Here is a 20,667-nt window from a genome sequence, read left to right as displayed (position 1 = left end):
ACACATGCCCAAGGCATCCCACCAAACACTACTGGGAAGTGGGATCCAGATCCTTCTGGGCAAGGCGTGCCACAGGTTGAGAAAAATAAACAGCCTGAACAACCCCAAAAGTGGCAGCCTCTCCATCCACATGAAAGGGAAACGATGACACAAAATAAGCCTTTTCCCTGATTTAGCTGAGCATTATTTCCAGGGACAGGTGAGTCCAAGGGTCAAATGTGGTGGAATCAGAGATCCCCACACCTGTAAAGGCTCCTTTGGATGCAAAGCTGGTGCTGGCTCTGGCAGGCTGCAGATGGAGTCACACCAGCTCCCCAGTTAGGAGATGGAGATGGAGGAGGGAGAAACAAGGACCAACCATTTCTATAGGATGTAAGGGTTGAGCCTTAAAAGCTGAAATTTAGGTTCAAAAATGAGGAAGGAGAGACAGAAGAAAACCAATTACAAAGAAATAATTCTGCTGAGTGGGTAAAATACTTCATCATTTTGTCCTGGCTGAGGACTGACCTACTATGAGAGAACACAACACTCCATGGGTGTCCTTGTTTGAATGCTGACTGGATTTGTCCTGTAGTTCCTCATGGGACACCATCCACACACATGGGCAGAAGGAGAGTCTTAACATACATCTCAAAAACAGGTTCAGAGCAAAATGCAAATGGCAGGAAGATTCTGAGACAGGCTTAGAACTGAACTAACCAATATATCCCAAATGTCTCAAATTTCTAGAGGCCTGAAGGACAGGAAAAGGGATGATGTCCTTATCAGATCAGCAAACCCAAGCCTGACCTTGCAGTTTAATTTCTAGGTCAGATCTATAAAATAGAGGAAACTGGCCATAAAAATATCACATGAGATTTACTCTCCAGTCAGGCTGAAATTTCAAGATAAGCCCTGATTATGAGCCTTCTCCTGCTGGAGAGCCCTGTGGGCTTGCCCTGCTCCCTGACTGCAGGCTCCAGATGTCCTGGTGACAAGGGACAAAAATTAAGGAAAACCTTAAAGTCACAGAGCCAACCCACTGCTGGGACTCTTCATTCCTTACCACCTTCCCCCTCGCTTTCAGTGAAGAGTCCTGGTCCACCTGACTGTGAGATTCCCACAAATATATAATGCTTCTTTTTATTTGGTTATTATTAATAATTCTGTATCTGTCATCTTACCCTTTACCCTTTTTCCAAATAATTTTTTAGGAACTGCACTGACATTCTCCTTCCTTTTGTTCTCTGTCTTTTAGTCAGTCATTAATACAGAAAACCACCACTCCTTACTCTTTAACAGCTCTTCAGGAACTTCAGTCTTGCCCACTGAAGGCACTGTGCCAGCCACTGACACGATCCCTGGCTCCTGGCAATACCTCCACCAGATTTCTGAGGCATGACTCTTCCCTTCAGGAAGCCATGACTCCTCTCCTGTAGCTGCCTCATGCCTGTCATCCTGCTCTTTACCATGGTTCCACCCAACAAGCCTGTTCTGATCTGTCCTGTGAAGGCCTCCAAAAGTCTTTAGAAAAAGTCATCACAGTTCCACCTTTCATCTCTCTGGCACCGACACCACTTTGAGCACCAGGTCACACCTCACTGCTCGTCACTTGGCAGTTCTAGATCTGTTTCTTTAAAACTCTTGAATAAATATTATCTGGAAAGACTTACAGTGATAGTCCCTCAAAAGATTTGCTCTGCAACATCTATGATGGTTCCACTTTAGACTAAAATGCCAGGATGGACCCTCAGTGGGCAGGACTCCCCCCAGCTGCCCGGGTTACCTTTTTAAAGAGCCTGATGACATCCTCGCTGATCTGCGACAGCCGCACGATGACGTTGTTCATGAAAATGTCGTTCAGGGTGGCGTGGTCTCGGCTCTCCCGCCGGGTCTGCGTCAGGACCAGGTACCAGCAGTTCACAGGGGAAAGGAGGTGCTGATCTTTTCTGGGGAATTGGGGGGAAAAATGACAAAGGTCAAGTGAACAAGTCAAAAAGGCACATCTTTTCAAATGAATGCTGCCAGCACACCGCCTCCCTCCCCTGCACACATCCCCTGGGATTTGTCATGCCCACAGAAAGGTGCATGATCTCTTCTTCCAGCTGTCCAAGCGCTGCCCCACAGGGATGCCCAGTGGCACACGAGCATGGGAAACACACCAGCCCCCCAGCCAGCCAGCCCCTTCCCGCACTGGGTGCTCTGGAAGGTGGTACAGGAGAAGAGACATCCCTGGCAAGGAGAGAGTTTGGCTTTTTCTTTCCACTCATGCTATGAATATGACTGTCAGTGCCCACTGCAGGAGGTCCCGTTTGCCACCCAATCCACTGGGCTGCTTTTAGTGCACTGAAAAGTGTTCAAGAAAGGGTTCTGCATCCAGTGTTACCCCCAAGTGTCTGTGCACAGCACGAACACGCTCAGGTGTGCTGGAGGGGACTCCAGAACACCTCTGTGTGCATACACAGACAGAACAACCACATACAGAAATCTGGATGAACCTGGATGTGAACTGGAATCAGCAGGAGCCGCAGCACACAGCGATTGCCAGCTCCAGGGCTGGGCACAGCCCGCTGCACACGGTGACACAGGGACAAAGGAGCACCACAGGGACCGTAATTCTTATGAGTGTCACAGCCTCAGCAGAATAATGACACACATGAGCAGCTGGGGAAACAGCACAGATGAGCCTGGGAAGGGCAGGGACAGAGCAGCAAGGAAGAACAAAGTGTATGAAGGGAGTCTCTCGACATGGAGTGGGCAGTGAGGACTCAGCAGGAGCAAGCACTGAAATCCAGCTGACCCAATTAACACCATCACCGCCAGCACTTGTGCCCAGGTGTTTAATAAAGGTGGACAATCACTGTCACCTGTGGACACTGCACAGTAGCAGCTTCCAAAACTGTGAGCACACCAAGCAATGGAGAGCCTTAACACTGCTCTGAGCTAGTGGGAGAGGCCAGACACCCCCAGAGCCTTCGGGGGCTCATCTCTGAACCACAGCTCCTTCCTGCCCAATTCCTTCTCCAGGACAGTTATTCCTGACACAGCACCCAGCACCACACAACTGACACACAACAGCTGGATGCCAAAAGGACAGCAAGATCTAAATGGCAACTCAGCAGCAGCAGAGTTTGGCATAAGACACCAGCAAAGCCTCGCTCGCTGGAGAGACAGAGTAAACAGATTAAATGGGATTTAGTAATATAGAATAAATAGGATTTAGTAATGTAACAGCAGAAATCACTGCTCTTGCAGCTGAAATGGAAAAAAAAAAAAATCACAAGGAGTTAAAAGAAGAAACAGACTGTGAAGAGCCCAGGGCTGGTGAGGCAAAGGGCATCAGACAGGCAAACCTTTCCCAGGTTCTCCGGGAAAGGCGCTGACCAGTGGCTGCAGTCTTTGGCCACTGAACTGAATGGTACGAGTTTCATCTGGAGCAAAGGGCACAATTCCAGCTGAGAGATTCTGTCATGGACATCACTGGCAGAAGAAGAGTCAGAGGCCTTGCTGTGGCCCAGGGAGGCAAAGGTGGGGAGCTGGGACTGCCGTGGTGCAGGGGAGCAGCCAGGGTGCTGCAGGGGCTGCCATCTGGCCCCGGGCACAGATCCTGCTGGGCACATCCCACAGCTCCACCAGTGCTGCCCAGAGAGATCCTGCGCCCCGACAGCACCAGGAGAGCTGCTCATGGCAAGGGACACAACAAACCCTGACAGCCACCAACACCCTGTGCGAGCACCGAGCGTGGTCCAAGCGGGCACACTCGGGGACAGGCGGGGAGCAGGGACCAGCCCCCCAGCAGCAACAGGGCAGTGGCCTTCACCTGAGCCTTGAGGTCACCAGCCAGTGGAACACACCAGCCAGCACCCTCACCACAGAGTGCTCACCTCCAGAATGAAATTCTGCCTCAAGTTTGTTTTGCTTTCTATTTTTTTCAGATATTTTCTTGTTTAGCCAAGCTCAAGAGTATGGTTAAACTGAAAAGAAGCTGCTTTTGAAAACACATATTCACACATCCACAGATTTCACAATTTGCATCATCGGTTTGATTCTCACACAATCCCAGCATCCAGTTCATACTTCCTATTTCAAAGCTTTGTTTCACAGTATTTCCACTAAGGATTTGCCTGGCTCCAGCACCGCAGGCTGTGTACAGAAAACACACATGCTTCATTGCAAATAAATTGCAGTAAATTCGATTTCCAGAAACTGCTTCCAAGCCTGAGCCTGTCAGTGAGCCTGAGTGCAACACACAGCTCCTGGAGAGCTGAGGACTGGGCTACATGCAGAAACCAGGGGTAAAGACCAGGCCCACCGCAATTTGCACAGTCAAATGAGTGGATGAATTCAAGCCCCTTCAAAAAATCAAGAGGTTTGACTCCTTCCTGGCCCCTGATTCCTATTTTTACTGCCTTACTCAAGAAGGGCACAGTAAGTGCAATTCGGGCAGCACAGACCAGTAATGCTGTGGTGGAAGTCTTGGCAAGAGACATGTCCAGTTCTTCTGGTGAGCCTCGCCTGGGGACAAGACAGACGAGGTCACCGCTGACCCGATGGACTTTACTGCACTTTAGGACTGTGCAGCTACAAACCAACCTCCAGTGCTCGCAGCAGCCTCTAGCCAATCACTTCACACCAGTTTGCCCTGGGAACACCTGCTTACTTGAACTGGTGCTCTCTGGAACTGCGGATCTTGGAGGAGAAGCGTTCAGCCAGCTTCTCCAGGCTCCGGGAGTACTCCAGCTCAATCTCGGCCTTCCTGCGGAAGAACTCCTGCAGGTCCTGCAGCAGCTGCAGGCGCGACTCCGACTGCTGCTCCAGGCATTTGAACTGCTCCACCAGCTGCGTTCGGATTTCTGCAGACACACAAGAGAGAACAAAATGCAATGTCAGCAGCAGACACTGGCAGGAGAGCTGTCCTTCCTTGTCCCAGAGCAAACGGCACAGCTCTGCTGGAGCTCCTTCTGAGCCCTGGGGTGAATCCAGGCTTTGCTAAAGGCGATAGATCTTCTTGCCAAGCAAGAGCTGAACAATTGACCAGCCTCACATTAAACCTCATTCTTGTCAAAACAAACACCTGCATAGGAGCACCAAGAGCAACTTCAGAGCTTTCCATTGCCTTTTGAATTCAGCAAATGCTACTTCAATCTATCTGGTACTTCCTGAAATCCCGTACTCTTTGCATATAAGCTAATATATTAATTCTTGATAAATGCCCATGTGAAGACCTACAGGACAGCCAGCACTGACCTGGAGGAAGCAGGCACTGTCATGCACCCTCCTTTCATCCCATCCTCCCACACTGCCAGGTTAATCAGCAAATCCAACGTGGCTTTGGCTCAAAGGCTTAAAAAGTCTTTTGGACCCTTCAAATCCCAGCTCACAAACACCACAAGCTTCATCTGTTCCAGGTTTATTTGCTTTCCCATAGGGACCTTCATTCACTGGGACAGACACACTGCAGCCCCCACGATCTTTCCCAAAGTGGGCTCGGCAGTGTCCAGAGGTGCCTGTGTGGGAGTGGGGATGGGCTCCTCGGATAGGCAGTGTCTCCCACAGGAGCCCAGGTACCCATTGGGTCCTGCAGGGAACAGGCACTCCAGAAGCAGCAAACAGAGCTGGTCTCCAGTGCTGACCCTCACCTGGCCCTGCCAGAACCCACAACCTTGGGCACAGCACACTCCTGTTCAGCACATCCTGATTACTGGAACAGTTTAATGTTTCTCCTCTTTCTATGCCAGAGTTGTACTTTTCACCTTGATCCTCTCCATTTTGAGGACACTTCTCTCCCATGGTCAAAGACCAATTGCACTTTTTCCAGCTCCCTCATATCATATCACACAGCCAAGCTGCAAATCCCCAGCACAGGGCTGATCTCAGGAAGACAGGCAGGCACTGGGAAGGGAGTGCTGCTCAGGGACACAGCCAGACCCTCACCCTGTCTGCAAGAGGAGCAGCACAGCACCTGTGGCACAGGGCACAACGGAAATACACCCTCCCAACCCTTCCAAACCTTTCCCAACCCTTCCAGCCCCAGGCAGGGTTTCAGAAGCCCATGTGGCCGGGACGCCTCTGCAGGAGCCGCTTGCTCTTCTTGGAGTAGCAGCTGGGCTCTGCCCAGAGGGATGGGGAGCCCCACGGGAGGGGGGGTGGAGAGCTGGAAAACAGGAGGAAAAACCAGACTAGACGGTAGGAAAATCTATTCAAAGTGAGAACAATTGGGCTGAGCTGGCTTCAGGGAGCAGCTGCGCAGCGGAGGGATCAGAGGAGCCAGAATTGCAGGGGTGGGCTGATGGAACAGGCCCACATGCTGTCTGCCTGTTCCCAGAGCCCACGAGGAGAGGGGAGCACAGCCCCACGCCCCTCACTGCCACATACCCTGTGGCAGAGGTGAGCCAGCTCCTGCATGTGGTCACCTTCAGACACTTCGCTTTCCAGAGCTCATCTTTGGCTCCTTCTGCAAATTCAGCGTGGTAGGATGACAAGTGGTACCTTACTCGCAAGAGCCCCAGCAACTAAAAATACCTGCACCGCCTGAAATGGCTGCCATGGTCACTGGGACACTCAGTGACCCGCATCGAGGCAACACAGAGGTGCCATTCCTGTGCCTGGAATAATCCTCAGTGCCCACATATTACACACATGCACACAAGGCAGGCCCTGCCAGTCCCTGCCAGCACCACGCTGTCCCAGGGCCTCACCACTGCAAGATCCTGTCTACATAATCATCACTTCATGCTGGATGGTGAATTAATAAATGATGACGTAATGGTGATGCAAAGCACTGACTGAAATCACAAAAGATTTATGAATTATTTCGAGCTCTGTAAATTTGTGAGGCTCTCATGTAGAGGAGGTTAAAACTGCCATTATTATTATCTGGCAATCTGGTATTTTTCAACATTTCTTCATATAACAACTCTCATGTGAGCCTGAGCTCTGGAAGCCTGGCAGGTAACTCATCACTGGGTCATTTGATGGTGGCAGTGATGGGACTGGAGGCTTCACGAAGGGCACCTAAAATCAAAACTCTTGGAAATAAGGAATGCTGTAAGCACCAAAATTCATCACTCACCTTATGTGGGACCCTCCCTGGGCACTTTCTTTATGTTCTTGATACATTACGAGAGGACAGCACAGTTGTTCATAAAAATGCCTCCAAGGCTCACACACAGGCACGGCGAGGGACTCAACACACGGCACGCAGCCACCAGCAAAGCCATTTTCTGTTCCCAAAGTCTGCCTGGAGAACCATGTAACCATCCCTGCGGTAGCTGGAGTGCTCCAGCTCGTTTCTGACCTGCATCCAGCCCATCTGCAGGCACGAGGACACTGACACAGGAGCCAGAAGGGCCGAGGCCCCAGGCAGAGGAGGAAGGGTGAGACGCAGTGGGGATGCTCAGCACAACTGCTGCCTCTGCCCAGCCAGAGCCCCCCCGGGACTCTGGGCATCTGCTGCACACAGACATCAGCCCTCACTCACAGCATGCAGAAACCCCAAAATGAAGGACAGTTTCACTCTACAGGGAATGCTAGAAAGACCCTTAAAATAAATAAATATGGCTGCTAAAAGAATGGAGAAAAAGAAACTAAATTGTCACTGCAAACAAGGTCTCACAATGACTGGTGTCAGAGTACCTCAGTTGTTACTCTCTCTGTCCCCAGTTTGCTGGGGTCCAGCTCTATCCCCAGCACACTTTGACCTTCATCAACAGAATATCTTTGTTTTTCCCATGCTTGTAATGTGTTGTTTTGACACTTTTAAGCCTCCTTGCAGGAGTTCAGCCAGGCCAGTGCCACCCCGGTGTGTGGCAGCAAAGGGCAGGCTCCGCAGACATGGGAAGCTGTGACCCTAAAGCCACCCAGCGATGAGCTGTCACACAAACAGTTGAGATGGACACTGACCCCTGGCGCTGCTGCTGCTGAACGGGAAAGGTTTGTGTAGAAAACAAAACGAAGGGCTGCTGACATCATCAATGCAAAGACAGATGTGACAGCAGAGAGAAGGACATCGCTCAGTGTCCAGGGCCCCTGGGAGTCGGCGCTGACCGACACAGCCCCGACAGCACCTGCAGTCGCTTCCCTGCTTCCAGCTATGCTCTGCTGCCACATTTCATGGCACTCTCCTCTCAGTTAAATGCCTTTTCATAGAACCAGGAACAAACACAGGCAGGCAGCAAAGCCTTTTTCCACCCTTCAAGCCTGCTGCCTAGGGAACAGTAGGAGCACTCGGAGGGCATCCATCTCCCCCCGCCTGCGCAGTGGAGCTGCAGACCAGCCCCACGTGGGACAGGCAACCATGCGCTGCTTGATCCCAACACCCTCTGCCCTCCCCCTCTCCCTCTGACCCAGCCTGCTCACACAGCAGGGGGGGGAAGAGCGGGTCCCCAGCAAACCCAAACCCAACACAGCTCTGCTAACTCCCAGTGCAACACCTACAACCCAGATCAAAACCCACAGCCCTTCACCAGCAATCTTCTGGTCAGCAGCATCAGCACGAGCTGCATCCATCCTGTTCATCATGGGGGGATTCAAAGGCCTGGAATTACAGTTTTAAACTGAATGCCAATTATGTTTTCCACATTAGATAATTATCTCTTCAGCACCCAACCCCAAAACCTTAACTTCTGCTCAGAAGAAGGAGCTTCCACTGTGAGCAGTCCTGTTATTTAAAATGCAGGATCGGGATAGAAAATGCAGGAAATCTGAGTTCCTAGCTCTTCTGAAACACACTGGCGAGGATCCTGGAGAAAACAAAATTCCTTGGCAAAGTAAGGAGCACAGCAATGGTCAAGACAGGCTGCAGGACTGCTAATCCAGAAGAGAGAGGGAACATCTGTAACCAGAACATCTGGCAATTTGCCTTCTATAATGTTTCTGAATCAATCAACCCATATCACAGACACAACTGCTCATTATCCTCAGGCCACGTGAGATGCTGGCAGCAATCACACTTCCAGGCTGCCAAGGTATGGCAAAATCTTCCACCACACAAAGACCCCCAAGAATGCTCCCATCCCTCTGAAACCTGGTGAAAGGCTTCCAAGAGCCAGAGGGGACGCAGAGGGAACTGAGTGTGATGGCCACAGTCAGTCCCACAACACAGAGCACAGAATAAACCCACTGCAGGATAAACCCTTCCCACCACCAGAAGCCAACTGGTACCTGAGTGCGACAGATCTTGGAGATGAGAGGTGTGATTTGCATTCAGCCTTTGGCAGGTCTGTAAGTGAACGGCAACATTAAAAAAGTGGAAAAAACCCACAAAAAACCAAAAACAAAACAGACCCAAGAACACAGCAATTTACAACTCAAGAAAGAGTATCAGCATAAGATAAATGGATGTAAACTTGACAGAAAGGAAATTACATGATAAACTGGAAAAAAATTGGTAAGATTATGGGTCAGCCCAAGCAGCACATCAACAGCTTGAACTGGGCCCCGAGAGGAGCTGATTCTCAGGGGCACTTCTGCTGGGCTGATGGAAAGACGAACCTTCAGAAATCCTGGATTTCCTACGAGGCCAACTCCAAACCTGAGGGAGTGCTGAGTTGGAAATGGACACTCAGTGTGCCAGGGAGAGCATAAAGACGATTCCCCAAACCTTTTCAAGATACCAGAAAAGTGCTGTTTTGGTTGATCTAACATCTTGGCCGGTAGATCAGGGTAAGCCTCATTTTTTCCTCTCCTTGGCTGTTCACCTCATCCATGCTGCAGTGAGGACAATGCTGGCAGCCACGCACAGAGCCCGGGAACACTCACACACACATCCAAATAGCATACCTCTGACACAGGGATGAGGCAGGGTTTGACAAAAAGCAAAATCATCTGGGACACACTGTGACCAACTTGAGCACTCCTATAAGAACCAACACACTGATGTGGAGAGGTCAAGCCGAAGACAACAAGCTCAGCTCCAAGTCATTACGAACACGCTGCTACTCCAGCCCTTCCCACCCTCAGCTTGCTGAGGGATATTTTCCATATGGTCTCATTTTTTAAATATCACAATTAAAACATAGATGAATGCCATTAGATGAATGCAAATTTTACCAGTGGTAAACATTATTATTATTACTATCATCATCAATTTCATTCACTTATTCCTTGTGTTTCCATACAGTTCATGGTGGGCAGCAGTATCTTTGAATTTCAGGAATTCACAAATACCATGCTGAAATCCCAGCTCCAGCTGAGACTGTGGCAGCACTCCCATCAGCTTCAATGGAGCTGGGATTTCATCCTCTGGCAGTAAATGGGCTGGTGAGACAATTCTGTTCCCGGGCAGTTATTTTGCAAGTCTCCCCCTCTTCCAGTAACTCTTGGCTTCAATACTTCTTACCTCAAGTGCTGGTAAGGGCCAAGCTCCTCAACTGGCATCAGCCACAGCAGAAGGACAGTGGGACCTGCTGCAGAGTTCATGGAGGGCAATGCATGTCAAGTGTAGGGTGGGTTATTAAATAAACCAAATTCTACATGGGCAAACACCGGTGAAAAGCAGGCAGTGGAAAATCCTGGATAGTTAAGACTGGTGAGGGTGTGGAGCCTGAAGTGACACATGAGAGACACAGGAGCCAGGTGTGCTCCAGCACAGGGGAGCCCTGGGGATGGGTGACGCTCCAGCCAGCAGAGCCAGCTGGGAGCCCCACACAGCCCAGCCCCAGCAGCTGCAAATCGCAGCCAGCACCATCCTCCTCCTCCTCCTCCCCAGCGCCCTCCCCCAGGGTCCAGCCAGGCCAGAGCCAGGCTCTGGCTGCTCAGACAGGGACAGACAAAAGCAGAGGTTTCTCTAGCAACGGGCCGGGCCGGGATGAAAGCTGTCGGAGACGTCCTGCTTCTCCTCGGCTGGCAGGGAGCAGGACCAAGCTCTGCAGCCAAATCCCGAGCATGGGGGTCTGGCTGCAGCCCACCCACCTCCCTGGCCGGGGCCGCTGCTCCGCGATGCCAAATTATCCGTCCAGGAGAACGGTGGCGGATCCTCCCACTGGACAGCCTGGGACAGGCACTCCTCGAACATATGCTTCACCCCACTGATTTGTGACAAGTGAGAAAATATGCTTGGCAACAAAAGCCATTATTTTCCTCACCATTGGGATTAAAACCAATAGTTTATTGCAAATATAGCACAGCAAGCTGGACTCTAGGAGGATCCAATTCTTCTACAAATATGGAATACACTAACAAGGCCATTTGACTCTCAATTGCTTTTATTCCCACTTCAGACTATCCATGTGCTGCCTTCCCTAAAAGCCCAGCCCTCTTCACCATGGAATTACCTCAGATGTATTTTCTAGTGCTTTATCATCCCGTGGTTCACCAGCACACACCATTTCCCTCAAGAGAACCCTCACACACACAGAGCTAATGCACCTGGACCGTGGATCCATTATGAAATGCCAGTGGGCTGGTCCACCAGAAAAAGCCTCGCTCCAGGCAGGCACTGCCAGCACAGCCCCGAGAGCCACTGGAACCCCCAGGTGATCCCAGGGAGAGCCAGGCTCAGCCCTCTCAGACAGTGATGCTGGCAGGGCAGAGCCTCGAGAGCCCACACGGCACAGTGTGTTCAGGGGATGGTCCTGCTCCCGGCACCTCCATCCACAGCCACTTCCACGTGCCAACATGGTCCGGCAGCAGTGGCAGGGAGAACAAGGGATGGTGCTGCCAGAGGAGCATCCACCCTGTGAGGGCTGAGTCCAGGCCAAGGCTTTGTCAGGTCAAAGTAGTGCCACTATTGAGCTTGAACAGCCAAGGAGCTGCAGGGACCACGGCCTGGAGCATCCGCAGGCAGAGCTGCCAGCAGTGCATCCTTCCCAGCACAGCGGAGAGAAGCTGCAGGGAAGGCATAGAGCAAACAGCCCAAAGCAAGCCAACAAGCCTCCCCCCTCCTTCCTTCCTTCCGTGTCATTAGTAACATCCCTGCCTAGTCAAAGACAAGAGATATGGCTCCTGGTAAAACAAAGAACAAGACAAGCTTTTTATCCGAAACGAGACATTCCAGGTTCAAAAAACAAAATAAAAAAGAGAAAGGAAAACACCTCTCTCCAGTCTGAAAACAACTCCTGTGGCATTGGCATTTTTCATACAGGTTTTTCATGTGTGTCTTTAATCCCCAGCCCACTCTAGCACAGCAGCACTTCTCCTGCACAGCTCCAGCTTTGCCTGTACCCACATCGAACACTCACACTGGCACTCGCTGGGCTGTGAGGCAACACCTTCATCTGCAACTACTGAAGAGAGAAGTGAAAGTGTAAGAAATTAAAACTTGAATCCAGTGACTTCTTCCTCCCCTGGGAAACCCCTGCCCTGGAGGGAGCCCAGGGCAGTGCACAGAAATGTCCTGGGGGCAGCATCCCTGAGGCCACAGGTTTGGAAGCCCCAACTCGCAGCTCAGGGGTCAGGAAAATAGCACGTTCATTTGCTTCTAACCAAGGTGGTTTTGGGACCCTGCCCAAACCCCTGCTTGCTCACCTCTCATTCCTAAAGGGCACAGCCAGGTCCTGAGGGTTCCTGCAAGTCTGGACCAAGCATCCTGGTGCAGGATGGGCTCCCTCCCACACATCCAAGAAAAAAGTGGCCAAGTCATGAAGAAAATCTCCATTTCTATAGGGATCTTTGCATAAACAGTGTGAAACAAGGCTTCATTCCCTTGGCATTAACTGAAACAACACAGCAGAGTGAGCAGCTGTGCCAGCACTCACAGGAGCAGAGCACAGGGGCACCAGTGAGGGGGTGCCCAAAGACAGGCACCCCAGCAGGGCCAGGTATAGCACCTGAACACCCACCGTGCCATCAGCTCCACGCGTGCCATGGGTTCCACGAGGGGCAGTGACACTGTGGCTGTCACTCCCTCTCCTGCTGGCACGGGCAGCAACACAGCTGGGGCACACCAACCACAGCCACAGCTCGGGCTCTGCCTCCCGCTCCCTCCTGTGACCTACAAATTTTCTTTCTAACAAGACATCCCCGAAACCCAACTCACCCCCAGCAAAATGCACAGGTAAATAACGTGGTGCAGTGTTTCCCGCTGCCCTGGCCCAGATGGGCACACGTGGGGTGAACAGGGCATCAGGATGCACGGCCTGGGGTGGGCCTGGCCGCCATCAGGCTTCTTCCATTCCATGGTCAGCCCACCATAGCAGTGGCTACAGGAATCACCTCCATGTGCATCCCCTCTGATAGGCCCCAGCTGCAAGTGGGCAGAAATGGGTCGAAAATGACTTTCCACGGCTTTCTACTCATCTGCAAGGAGCGTAAATCCCACACTGCATTCCTTAAACAGCATCCTTCTGCAATCCCAGCAGAGCAGGGGCCTCCTGACCCTCTGGGAACTTGGCCAAACGCACAGAAGCTGAGACCAAGGCAGCAAGTGTTATCCTTTCCATGAGATCTGCCGGCTCCTGTATGCCAGTAGGAACAAGCCCCACCCCAAGCCCCGGTCAGAAGGGTTTGATGGTATGTTCCTGCTCTCCCTGTGGAAGAAGCTGATGACTCTGCACAGAGATGTTCAGCAGCTTCCTGCAAAGCAACCCGAGCCAAAGGGTCCAGTGCTGTGACACTCCAGCTCTCCTGAGCAGTGGCCCCTGAATATGGAACATCACCAGAGGAACAAGACTTGGCATCCAAGCCAGCCCCTTCCCCCCATGGGTCTGCAGGAATCACTGGGAGAACCTGGGCAGACCAGAGCAGACCAGCACAGTGGTCTAGAGAAACATCTAGAGCTGAAGGAAGCACCAGGCGTTGCTGGTGGCCACCTCACTCCCACTCCCCCTCTCCAGGGCACAGGGTCCGTGCTGGGGCTCCTGGCAGGAAGCAGCAGTGTGAGAAGGGGACAGACAGGGACGTGGACGCTGGAGCAGCAGAGATGTTCTACCTTCTGTCTTCTACCAGCACGAGGTACAACCTATCTGCATGGAGGACTCAAGCCACAACAAGACATGCAGTTACTCAAGAGCATGTAAACATGACCCAACAGAGAAGACCTTCCATGGAGCATGTTTGAACCCCAGAGGGTCAGACCATCTGATCCCAAGATTCACAGCGATGCCTCTCTGTGAATACAGGAGAAACTCTTCCCCATCATCCCTTTCTGCTTTTTAACTGAAGCACAGACACTCACCCTGCAGCACCCAGAACTTCTCAGGAAACCACTGCAGCAGGGGCAACAGGTTAGGCCAGATTTAAAACACTGGTAATTTCTTCCCCCTCATTTTTCAAACCAACATTCAAAATGCAAATGAAAAAGAGTTGTAAAGTTTTGAAAATAAAGCAACTGAGTCATTTTTTTCCTTTTATACTTTCAGAACATAAGTTAGTAGGGCATTCTCTGTGAGAAAAGCAGAACATCCCTGATCAGATGATCAGTTAGAGCCACCACAGCTATTTCCGTTTGACTGTTCACCGGCACATCAGAGAGGGGAATTCCATCCCACTAGAAATTTCTAGGTCACAAAACACCTTCCTAGATGACAAATAAGTCTCCAGCCACCAAATAACAAAAGATCAAAAGCAGCTGCTAGGAGAGCACAGGCTCCAGCTGTACAGACTGTGCACACACGAGGTTTCTCAGGAAACCTCTCAGATTTTTAGTCCTGGCCTAAACAGACACAATGCTTATGAGAGCACTGAACTGGGCTTAAGACTTAAGTAATGTCCACCAGCAGCCCCTCGCTTAATGTAGAGGGCAAAGGAAGATGAGGGCAGCTCCTCAGTGTCAGAGAACAAAGATCACAGCTGAGACGGTAACAATGAAGCCTTGAAATGATGAAAATTAAACTGGGTAAGCACAAGAACAAGGTGGTAAAGCTCTGCCACCACAAGTCACAGCAGCAGTAGATCCCATACGCTGCTCCTCACACAGCTCCCTTCCCTCTCCTGTCCCTGCACATGACAGCAAGGTGGTGGCATTTGTCACAGACCTTGGTACTCCAAACCCACAGGAGTTCCTGGCAGCAGATTTCCCTCAAAAACTGACCCTGGACAGCGATCTGGGAAGGGCCAGTCTGGCTCATGAGGAGGCAGCAGGGAGCAAGTGTTTTGCATAAAGCACAGCACCCAGCTCTCTTCCACAGGCAGCACTGCCAGGCTGACAGCTCTGCCCTGCAGGACAGCCCACACTCCTGGGACACAGGGAGACCAAAAACCAACAAAGAAACCCAAACTGTGTTTATTCTTAACTTCAGCCGAGCCTCGAGGCCAAAATTTCCATGGATCAAGACTGTTTGAGAACAGATATAATGGTGTGTTGCAATTACGTTCAATTTAAGAACAGAAACAGCACTTCAAACCACACACCATGTGTGCCAGACAGGAAGAGAGAGCAGGCAGGGGAGTGCCCAGACTGGGCACCCACGGGAACGCCAACAGCAGCTGCCCTGGCTCTGGGAACACCGACTGCAGCTGGGCAGCCATCCCTCCACATGCTCTCAGCATGGAACCCAGTGTTGTCCAGGGATGTTGGGTCCTCCCTCTTTGAGACTAAAGAGCAGGCAAATCTGGAGGAGAAATCTCCACTCAACAGAGGCTGCTGTGCCATGGAAGCAGGCTGGAAAGCAGGAAGGGTGCCAGGAGCAGTGCAGCTCACATTACCTGCCTGCCACGCTTTATCACACACAAAAATCTCCTTCTGTAAGGTTCACTGACTACAAAAATTAGCAAAGGGAAATTATTTCTTAAAAAAAAAAAAGCTGAACTCCAGTGTCAAAATATCTTTTCCCAATAAGAAAAATTCAAGTGTAGACCAAAACCCACTCAGATAAATCCATAAGCAGACAGGTCCTCAAGCGACTGTATTGCAAATTTTTCCATGGGGCGTCAGCCGCTCTCCTGCTGTCTCCATGCCAGCCCCTAATGAATTCAATGCGCTGGTGACTATACTGTTTTCTGAAGAACTTGGCAAGATGTTCATTATTAGAGAAGAGAGGAAAAACAGAGCAGAATTTAGTCATTTAATATTCTGTTTTCCAATAACTGAAGAAACATCCCAATCCCATTGAGATCACTATGGACACATCCGTCAGAGGCAAGGTGGTGGTACAGGAAGGACTGATGGGAAGAATGGCCAAGTTCACACATCTGAATCCAAACTTCCTATTGGAAATACTGCAAAAATGTGACATAATCCACCTAAAACCAGCATCAGGATTAGTCCAGAATCACTCCAGTGCTGCTGAAGACAGAATCCAGCCCAAAGGAATTGCAGCAAGAACAGATTTAACCAGTCTCTTAAAATACCCCTATTTTTTATAGCCATCCCTGAGCAGTGTGGAACATGTGTTAGCAGAGAGGCAGCTGGTGACTCGGAAACAGGCAAGGGCAAGGAGGAACCAAAGGAGAAGCCCAGCGAGCCCTGGCATGCGGATGTGGAGCAGAGCCAAGGGCTCAGTGCACTCACTGACGGGAGCCATGTCCCAAGATGTCCTGAGGGCCAGCAGGCACCTGGCCAGCCCCGCCTGCAGGCACAGGGGACAGGGCCTGTCCTGCCCAAAATAAACCCCTGTACAACAGAGGGAACCTGCCCCCAGCGCGGCGCTTCGGCAGAGCTCTGCCCTACCCAGCCTGCGGTAACTCCCTGCCACTTGGCACAGGGGCTGCACCACACAGAAATGAGGCAAATTAACCCAAAGTAGTTCTCTCTACCTCTCTCTGAGAAGAGAAGCATGTGTGCAGCTGGAACCCAGCTGCAGGTGTTTTTACCCACATTCTTGTCAGACACTGGAGAAGTGGCTGACCCTCACTTTCAAGCTGTGGTTTACCACAGGAATTGCCGCCAGGACCAAACAAGCTTTGGGGGCTAAATTTAGGCAGCAGAAATGCACATTTTCATCCTTTTTCATGCTTTGCACAGAGTTCTGCCAGCAGCACCACTAGTGTTGCTCGGCCATCAGCAGCACAGGTCATATCCAGGGGTGGCCCCAGGGGCAGTGCCTGAGCCCGGATCTCTCCGCGGCCGCACAGGTACAGCCCCTGCCCACGAGGTGCAGGGCACAGGACCACGAGCACAGCACAGCTCTGCAACATCTCCTCCTCCAGGGAGCTCCTGGGCCACTCCAACTCTTTGCTTCATTTAACCCTCGCCTGCTTCAGCTGAGGGAAGGTCCCTGTCAATGGAAGGGTCTGTGCCTGTCCCACTGCCCGCAGGGCTCTGGCAGTGACACCACACAGGGACATCAACACCAGCCCCAGGGAGGGCAGCCAGGCCGTGAAGGAAACCCCTGGCTGTGCCTCGGCTGCAGCACCTTCATGCTCCTCTTCCCACACCCCTTGGCATCTCCCTGTTTGCTTGGGAACAGAGACTGCCCAGTAGTATTCACAGCCTGAACTGGTCACACCTCCCACCACTTTTGTCTGACTGTGAGCAGCACTAAGGGATTAAATCTCATTCACTGCTCCCACAACACCCTGTCATCTGGGCTACACGGTCCTACCCTGACCACACTGATCACTGCAAGGGAGAATTTACAAGACTGGAGGTGGAGCAAGACCTCAGAATTGCCCAGCAACTCAAAGCTTTCAGGGGGTTTGGGTTGGTTTTGTTGTTTGGGGTTTATTTTCTTTTTCTTTGGTTTGGGGTTTTTGGTGTTATTTTAAAGAAGCCAAACTTCAAAGAGGTCCAATCCAACCCTCTGGCATCCCAAAGCCCCTGGCAATCCTCTACTGCCCATTCTTTTGGGGGTCCCTGCCTCCACCAGGCCCTTGTGTGCCACAGCCAGCAGCTCTGCCCCAGCGAGCTCTGTCCCGACCGACCACTTCCTAAGCAGGAACAGGACAAGAAAGGGGAAAGCAGCACAGCTGGCTTCCTCAGGTGTGTGCCTCCTCTGGTTTTGCCTGTTAGGAATATAAGGGGTGCAAGAAATCTGTAAGAACTGGTTAAAGCATTAAAAAGAAAGAGCCAAACAGATCTGCTGCATTTGTTCAAGATTTAAGAAGAGCAAAGGAAGCCTCACAAAAACAGATGGTGGCTTTTCCCCCAGAGAAAACAGTTCTTCTGGCTGCCCTCTTGCACAGCCGGCATCAGTTCCAGAGCCTTCATATGCCCACTCCCCAGCACAGAAACACAGCTAGTGGGGGGCACTGGAATGGGCTGGAGAAAGTCTTTTATGCACTGAATGCCCAAAAATGATGTAACCGGAGCTCGGGGCTTGGGGCTATTAAGATGCAAAGGAGAATATATTCAAACTGGGAAAGAAAGAGCTGTACAAGAATGTGAATCCTGCCCTGAGCCACTGAGATGGAATAAAGGAGAAGATCATTAAGCGGTTCACTCCAGTACCTCACATTCCTTAATCCCGGCATGGAAAGATTTCACAGATCATTAAGAGAGCAGAGCTTTGCAGACAGTTCCTACAGCCAGCCTCGGGTATCTGCACAAGCTCCCCAACCTCTGTACAGCCCTAACAGGATCAAATATTATAACACAAGTCAGATCAGATTATCCAGCAGTGGCTTCTGGCCTGAAAAATCTGTGCATTCATGGATCCACTGAACCAATTCTCTTCCAGGGTAATGCTTTACATGCATTAAAAATATAGGATAATTCCTTAAAGAACTTTTCATCTCACGTCTCAAAGCATCCTGTAAATGGTAATCATATAAGTCTCAACATCTTCAAGAAAGAGGGAAGGACTACCAGCCTAATGTTACAGATAGGATAAAACAAGTCTTATAAAGATGTCCTTGGACATCTCTGCCTTTGCTCTGTCTCCCACCATGCCATTCTGCAGTGGAGACAACTGTGAACTTTGGTCCAAGGTCAAACTGCTCCTAGTCTGGGAGGGACAGAGAAAATGATGAGGAAAATTGAATTGCAAAAGAGCAGACTCAAATTTAGGAGCCTGTAGGAATCAGCAAGACCAATAGCAGCCGTTGCCCAATTTCTTCTATTTGCTTGATTTAATGTTCCCAAAAATATCACAGGCAACAAGCTCCCTGAAGCTTGTACCCAGCATGGATGTGCCCCAGCAGTGCCCAGCCAGCTCCATGCTGTGCCTCCAGACCAAAACCTCCTGTGCATCTCTACAGCCTGATCATGCTTCACTTGGAGCATGTTCTCCTCTCCCAGGAATGCTGCTCTTCCATGTCCTCTTGGCCAACTATCCCCACTGTGCCTTTGCAATTCCAGCACAGAGGACTGGGCTGAGGGCAAGGGCAGGTCTCTGCTCACTGCCTTCATCAGCACCAAGCAGGAAAGGCTCAGCTGCTGCCAGGAAATCAGCGGTGCTGCTTCCTCCGGAGCCTCGGCCTCAGAGATCAGCAAAACGTCAGCCCAAGGCTGGTGCTGCTCCTCACTCCTTCTTTCCCGGAAAAAGCACAATATTGGAATACCAAGGGAAAGCTGTGCTGTGACTGATGAAAGCACACCATCAGTCACCGGATCCAGCCAGCCTGCAGAGAGGAAGCACAAAGGCAGGGAGGAATTGCACCTTCCCAGGAACCAGCATGACACTCCCCAGCGGCTGCAAACCCGGCCTCAAACTACACCAGCAGTTTTGGGTGAAGAAAGACCTGCAGAATCTCACTGTCATACTGCAGAAGGACCATGTGGACATTCAGAAGGTAATGAATGTGCGACAGAGAATCCAATAGCTGTGGGGAGACAGCCTCCAAAGGGTTTCCCACAGCAGATAGGATCCAGATGAATACTTCCCAACTTCCTCACGAACCCATCATCTACTAGAGACCGGGAGCAAGTTCCAGGCTGCAGACAGCTCAGCTTGAGGCTAATAATATGTTCTGTGTTGGGATTGCTGGGCTGTGCCACCCACAAAGCAGAGATAATTACCCTTGCTTGCTTCACTTCTGTGAGAGTCATCACATCCTCTGGACAAAGTGATCGCATTCCTGCCTTCAAAGGAGGGGAAGTCAGCATAAAGTACATTGTCTACTCTCATCATCTTCCCCAGCATCCCAGGCTTCATTTATTTCATTTATATGTGGGTGCAGAACCAGATGGTTATAGATAAACAATACCAATGAAAACACAGAAATAGCCTAGTGTAGTACAAGAGTGTTAAATTCCCACTCAGAAATCAGAAAAGGCTTAAAGGTACTTGGGCAGCTCCAGGGGAAGCAAGTCAGCAGGCAAATGCAATCCATGTACACCAGTGTGCGTGGATTGTTCCTGAAGCACCATAAGGGCAGAAAGGCCTCCCACAGCTACAGCTCTGGCTAAAATCAGCTGTCACTGCAGGTGACAGAAAATAATCCCTCAAATATTTCACTTGATTCCCTTGGTATGCACAGAGCCAGAACTGCTGCAGTGCTCTTCCTGCAGGACTCTCCTGCCATGCCTTGTGTCACATGTGCAGAGAAGACAAGGGCTGCATGTAAGCATTCCAGCATTCCTTCTGTCAAGGCACTATTTAAAAAAGAAAATCCCTTCCTTCTCTTCTGCTCACGCTCCAATGTGCAGAATTCTCCAGTTCTCTGAATTACATCCCTTCACATAAGGCAAAAATATGGGGCTTTGGGGTTGGCTGAGGTACCAGCCAGGTAACAACAGTTGCTTAAACACTGAAGTAACGCATCGTCCTGGCAGGAGGAGCAAATAAAGACTGTCACTTGTTTCTTTACCTGAACTGACACGGAGAGGCAGATCTAACCCTCGTTCAGATCTCCCTGACAGTCAGCTGGCACATGCCATGGCCTGACCCACTTCAGCTGCCCACAGGCATCGGGTGAGGAGGCACCACAGGA

At 50.9% G+C, this 20,667-nt stretch overlaps 1 protein-coding gene across 2 annotated transcripts in view; it reads right to left on the bottom strand.

The window, feature by feature from the left end:
- SRGAP3 (SLIT-ROBO Rho GTPase activating protein 3) overlaps positions 1-20,667 on the bottom strand; it is an 84,341-nt gene that overhangs the window by 39,498 nt on the left and 24,176 nt on the right. For both annotated transcript variants that reach the window (XM_032698809.1, XM_032698810.1), the window contains exons 2-3: positions 4,640-4,832; positions 1,766-1,928 (exon numbers count right to left, since the gene is read on the bottom strand). In XM_032698809.1, the coding sequence (XP_032554700.1) occupies positions 1,766-1,928; positions 4,640-4,832 (356 nt within the window). The remainder of the gene's footprint in view (positions 1-1,765; positions 1,929-4,639; positions 4,833-20,667) is intronic.

This window comes from Chiroxiphia lanceolata, chromosome 11 (genome assembly GCF_009829145.1).
Source record: "Chiroxiphia lanceolata isolate bChiLan1 chromosome 11, bChiLan1.pri, whole genome shotgun sequence".
Lineage (NCBI taxonomy): Eukaryota > Metazoa > Chordata > Aves > Passeriformes > Pipridae > Chiroxiphia > Chiroxiphia lanceolata.
This window is presented reverse-complemented; position numbering and strand designations above follow the sequence as displayed.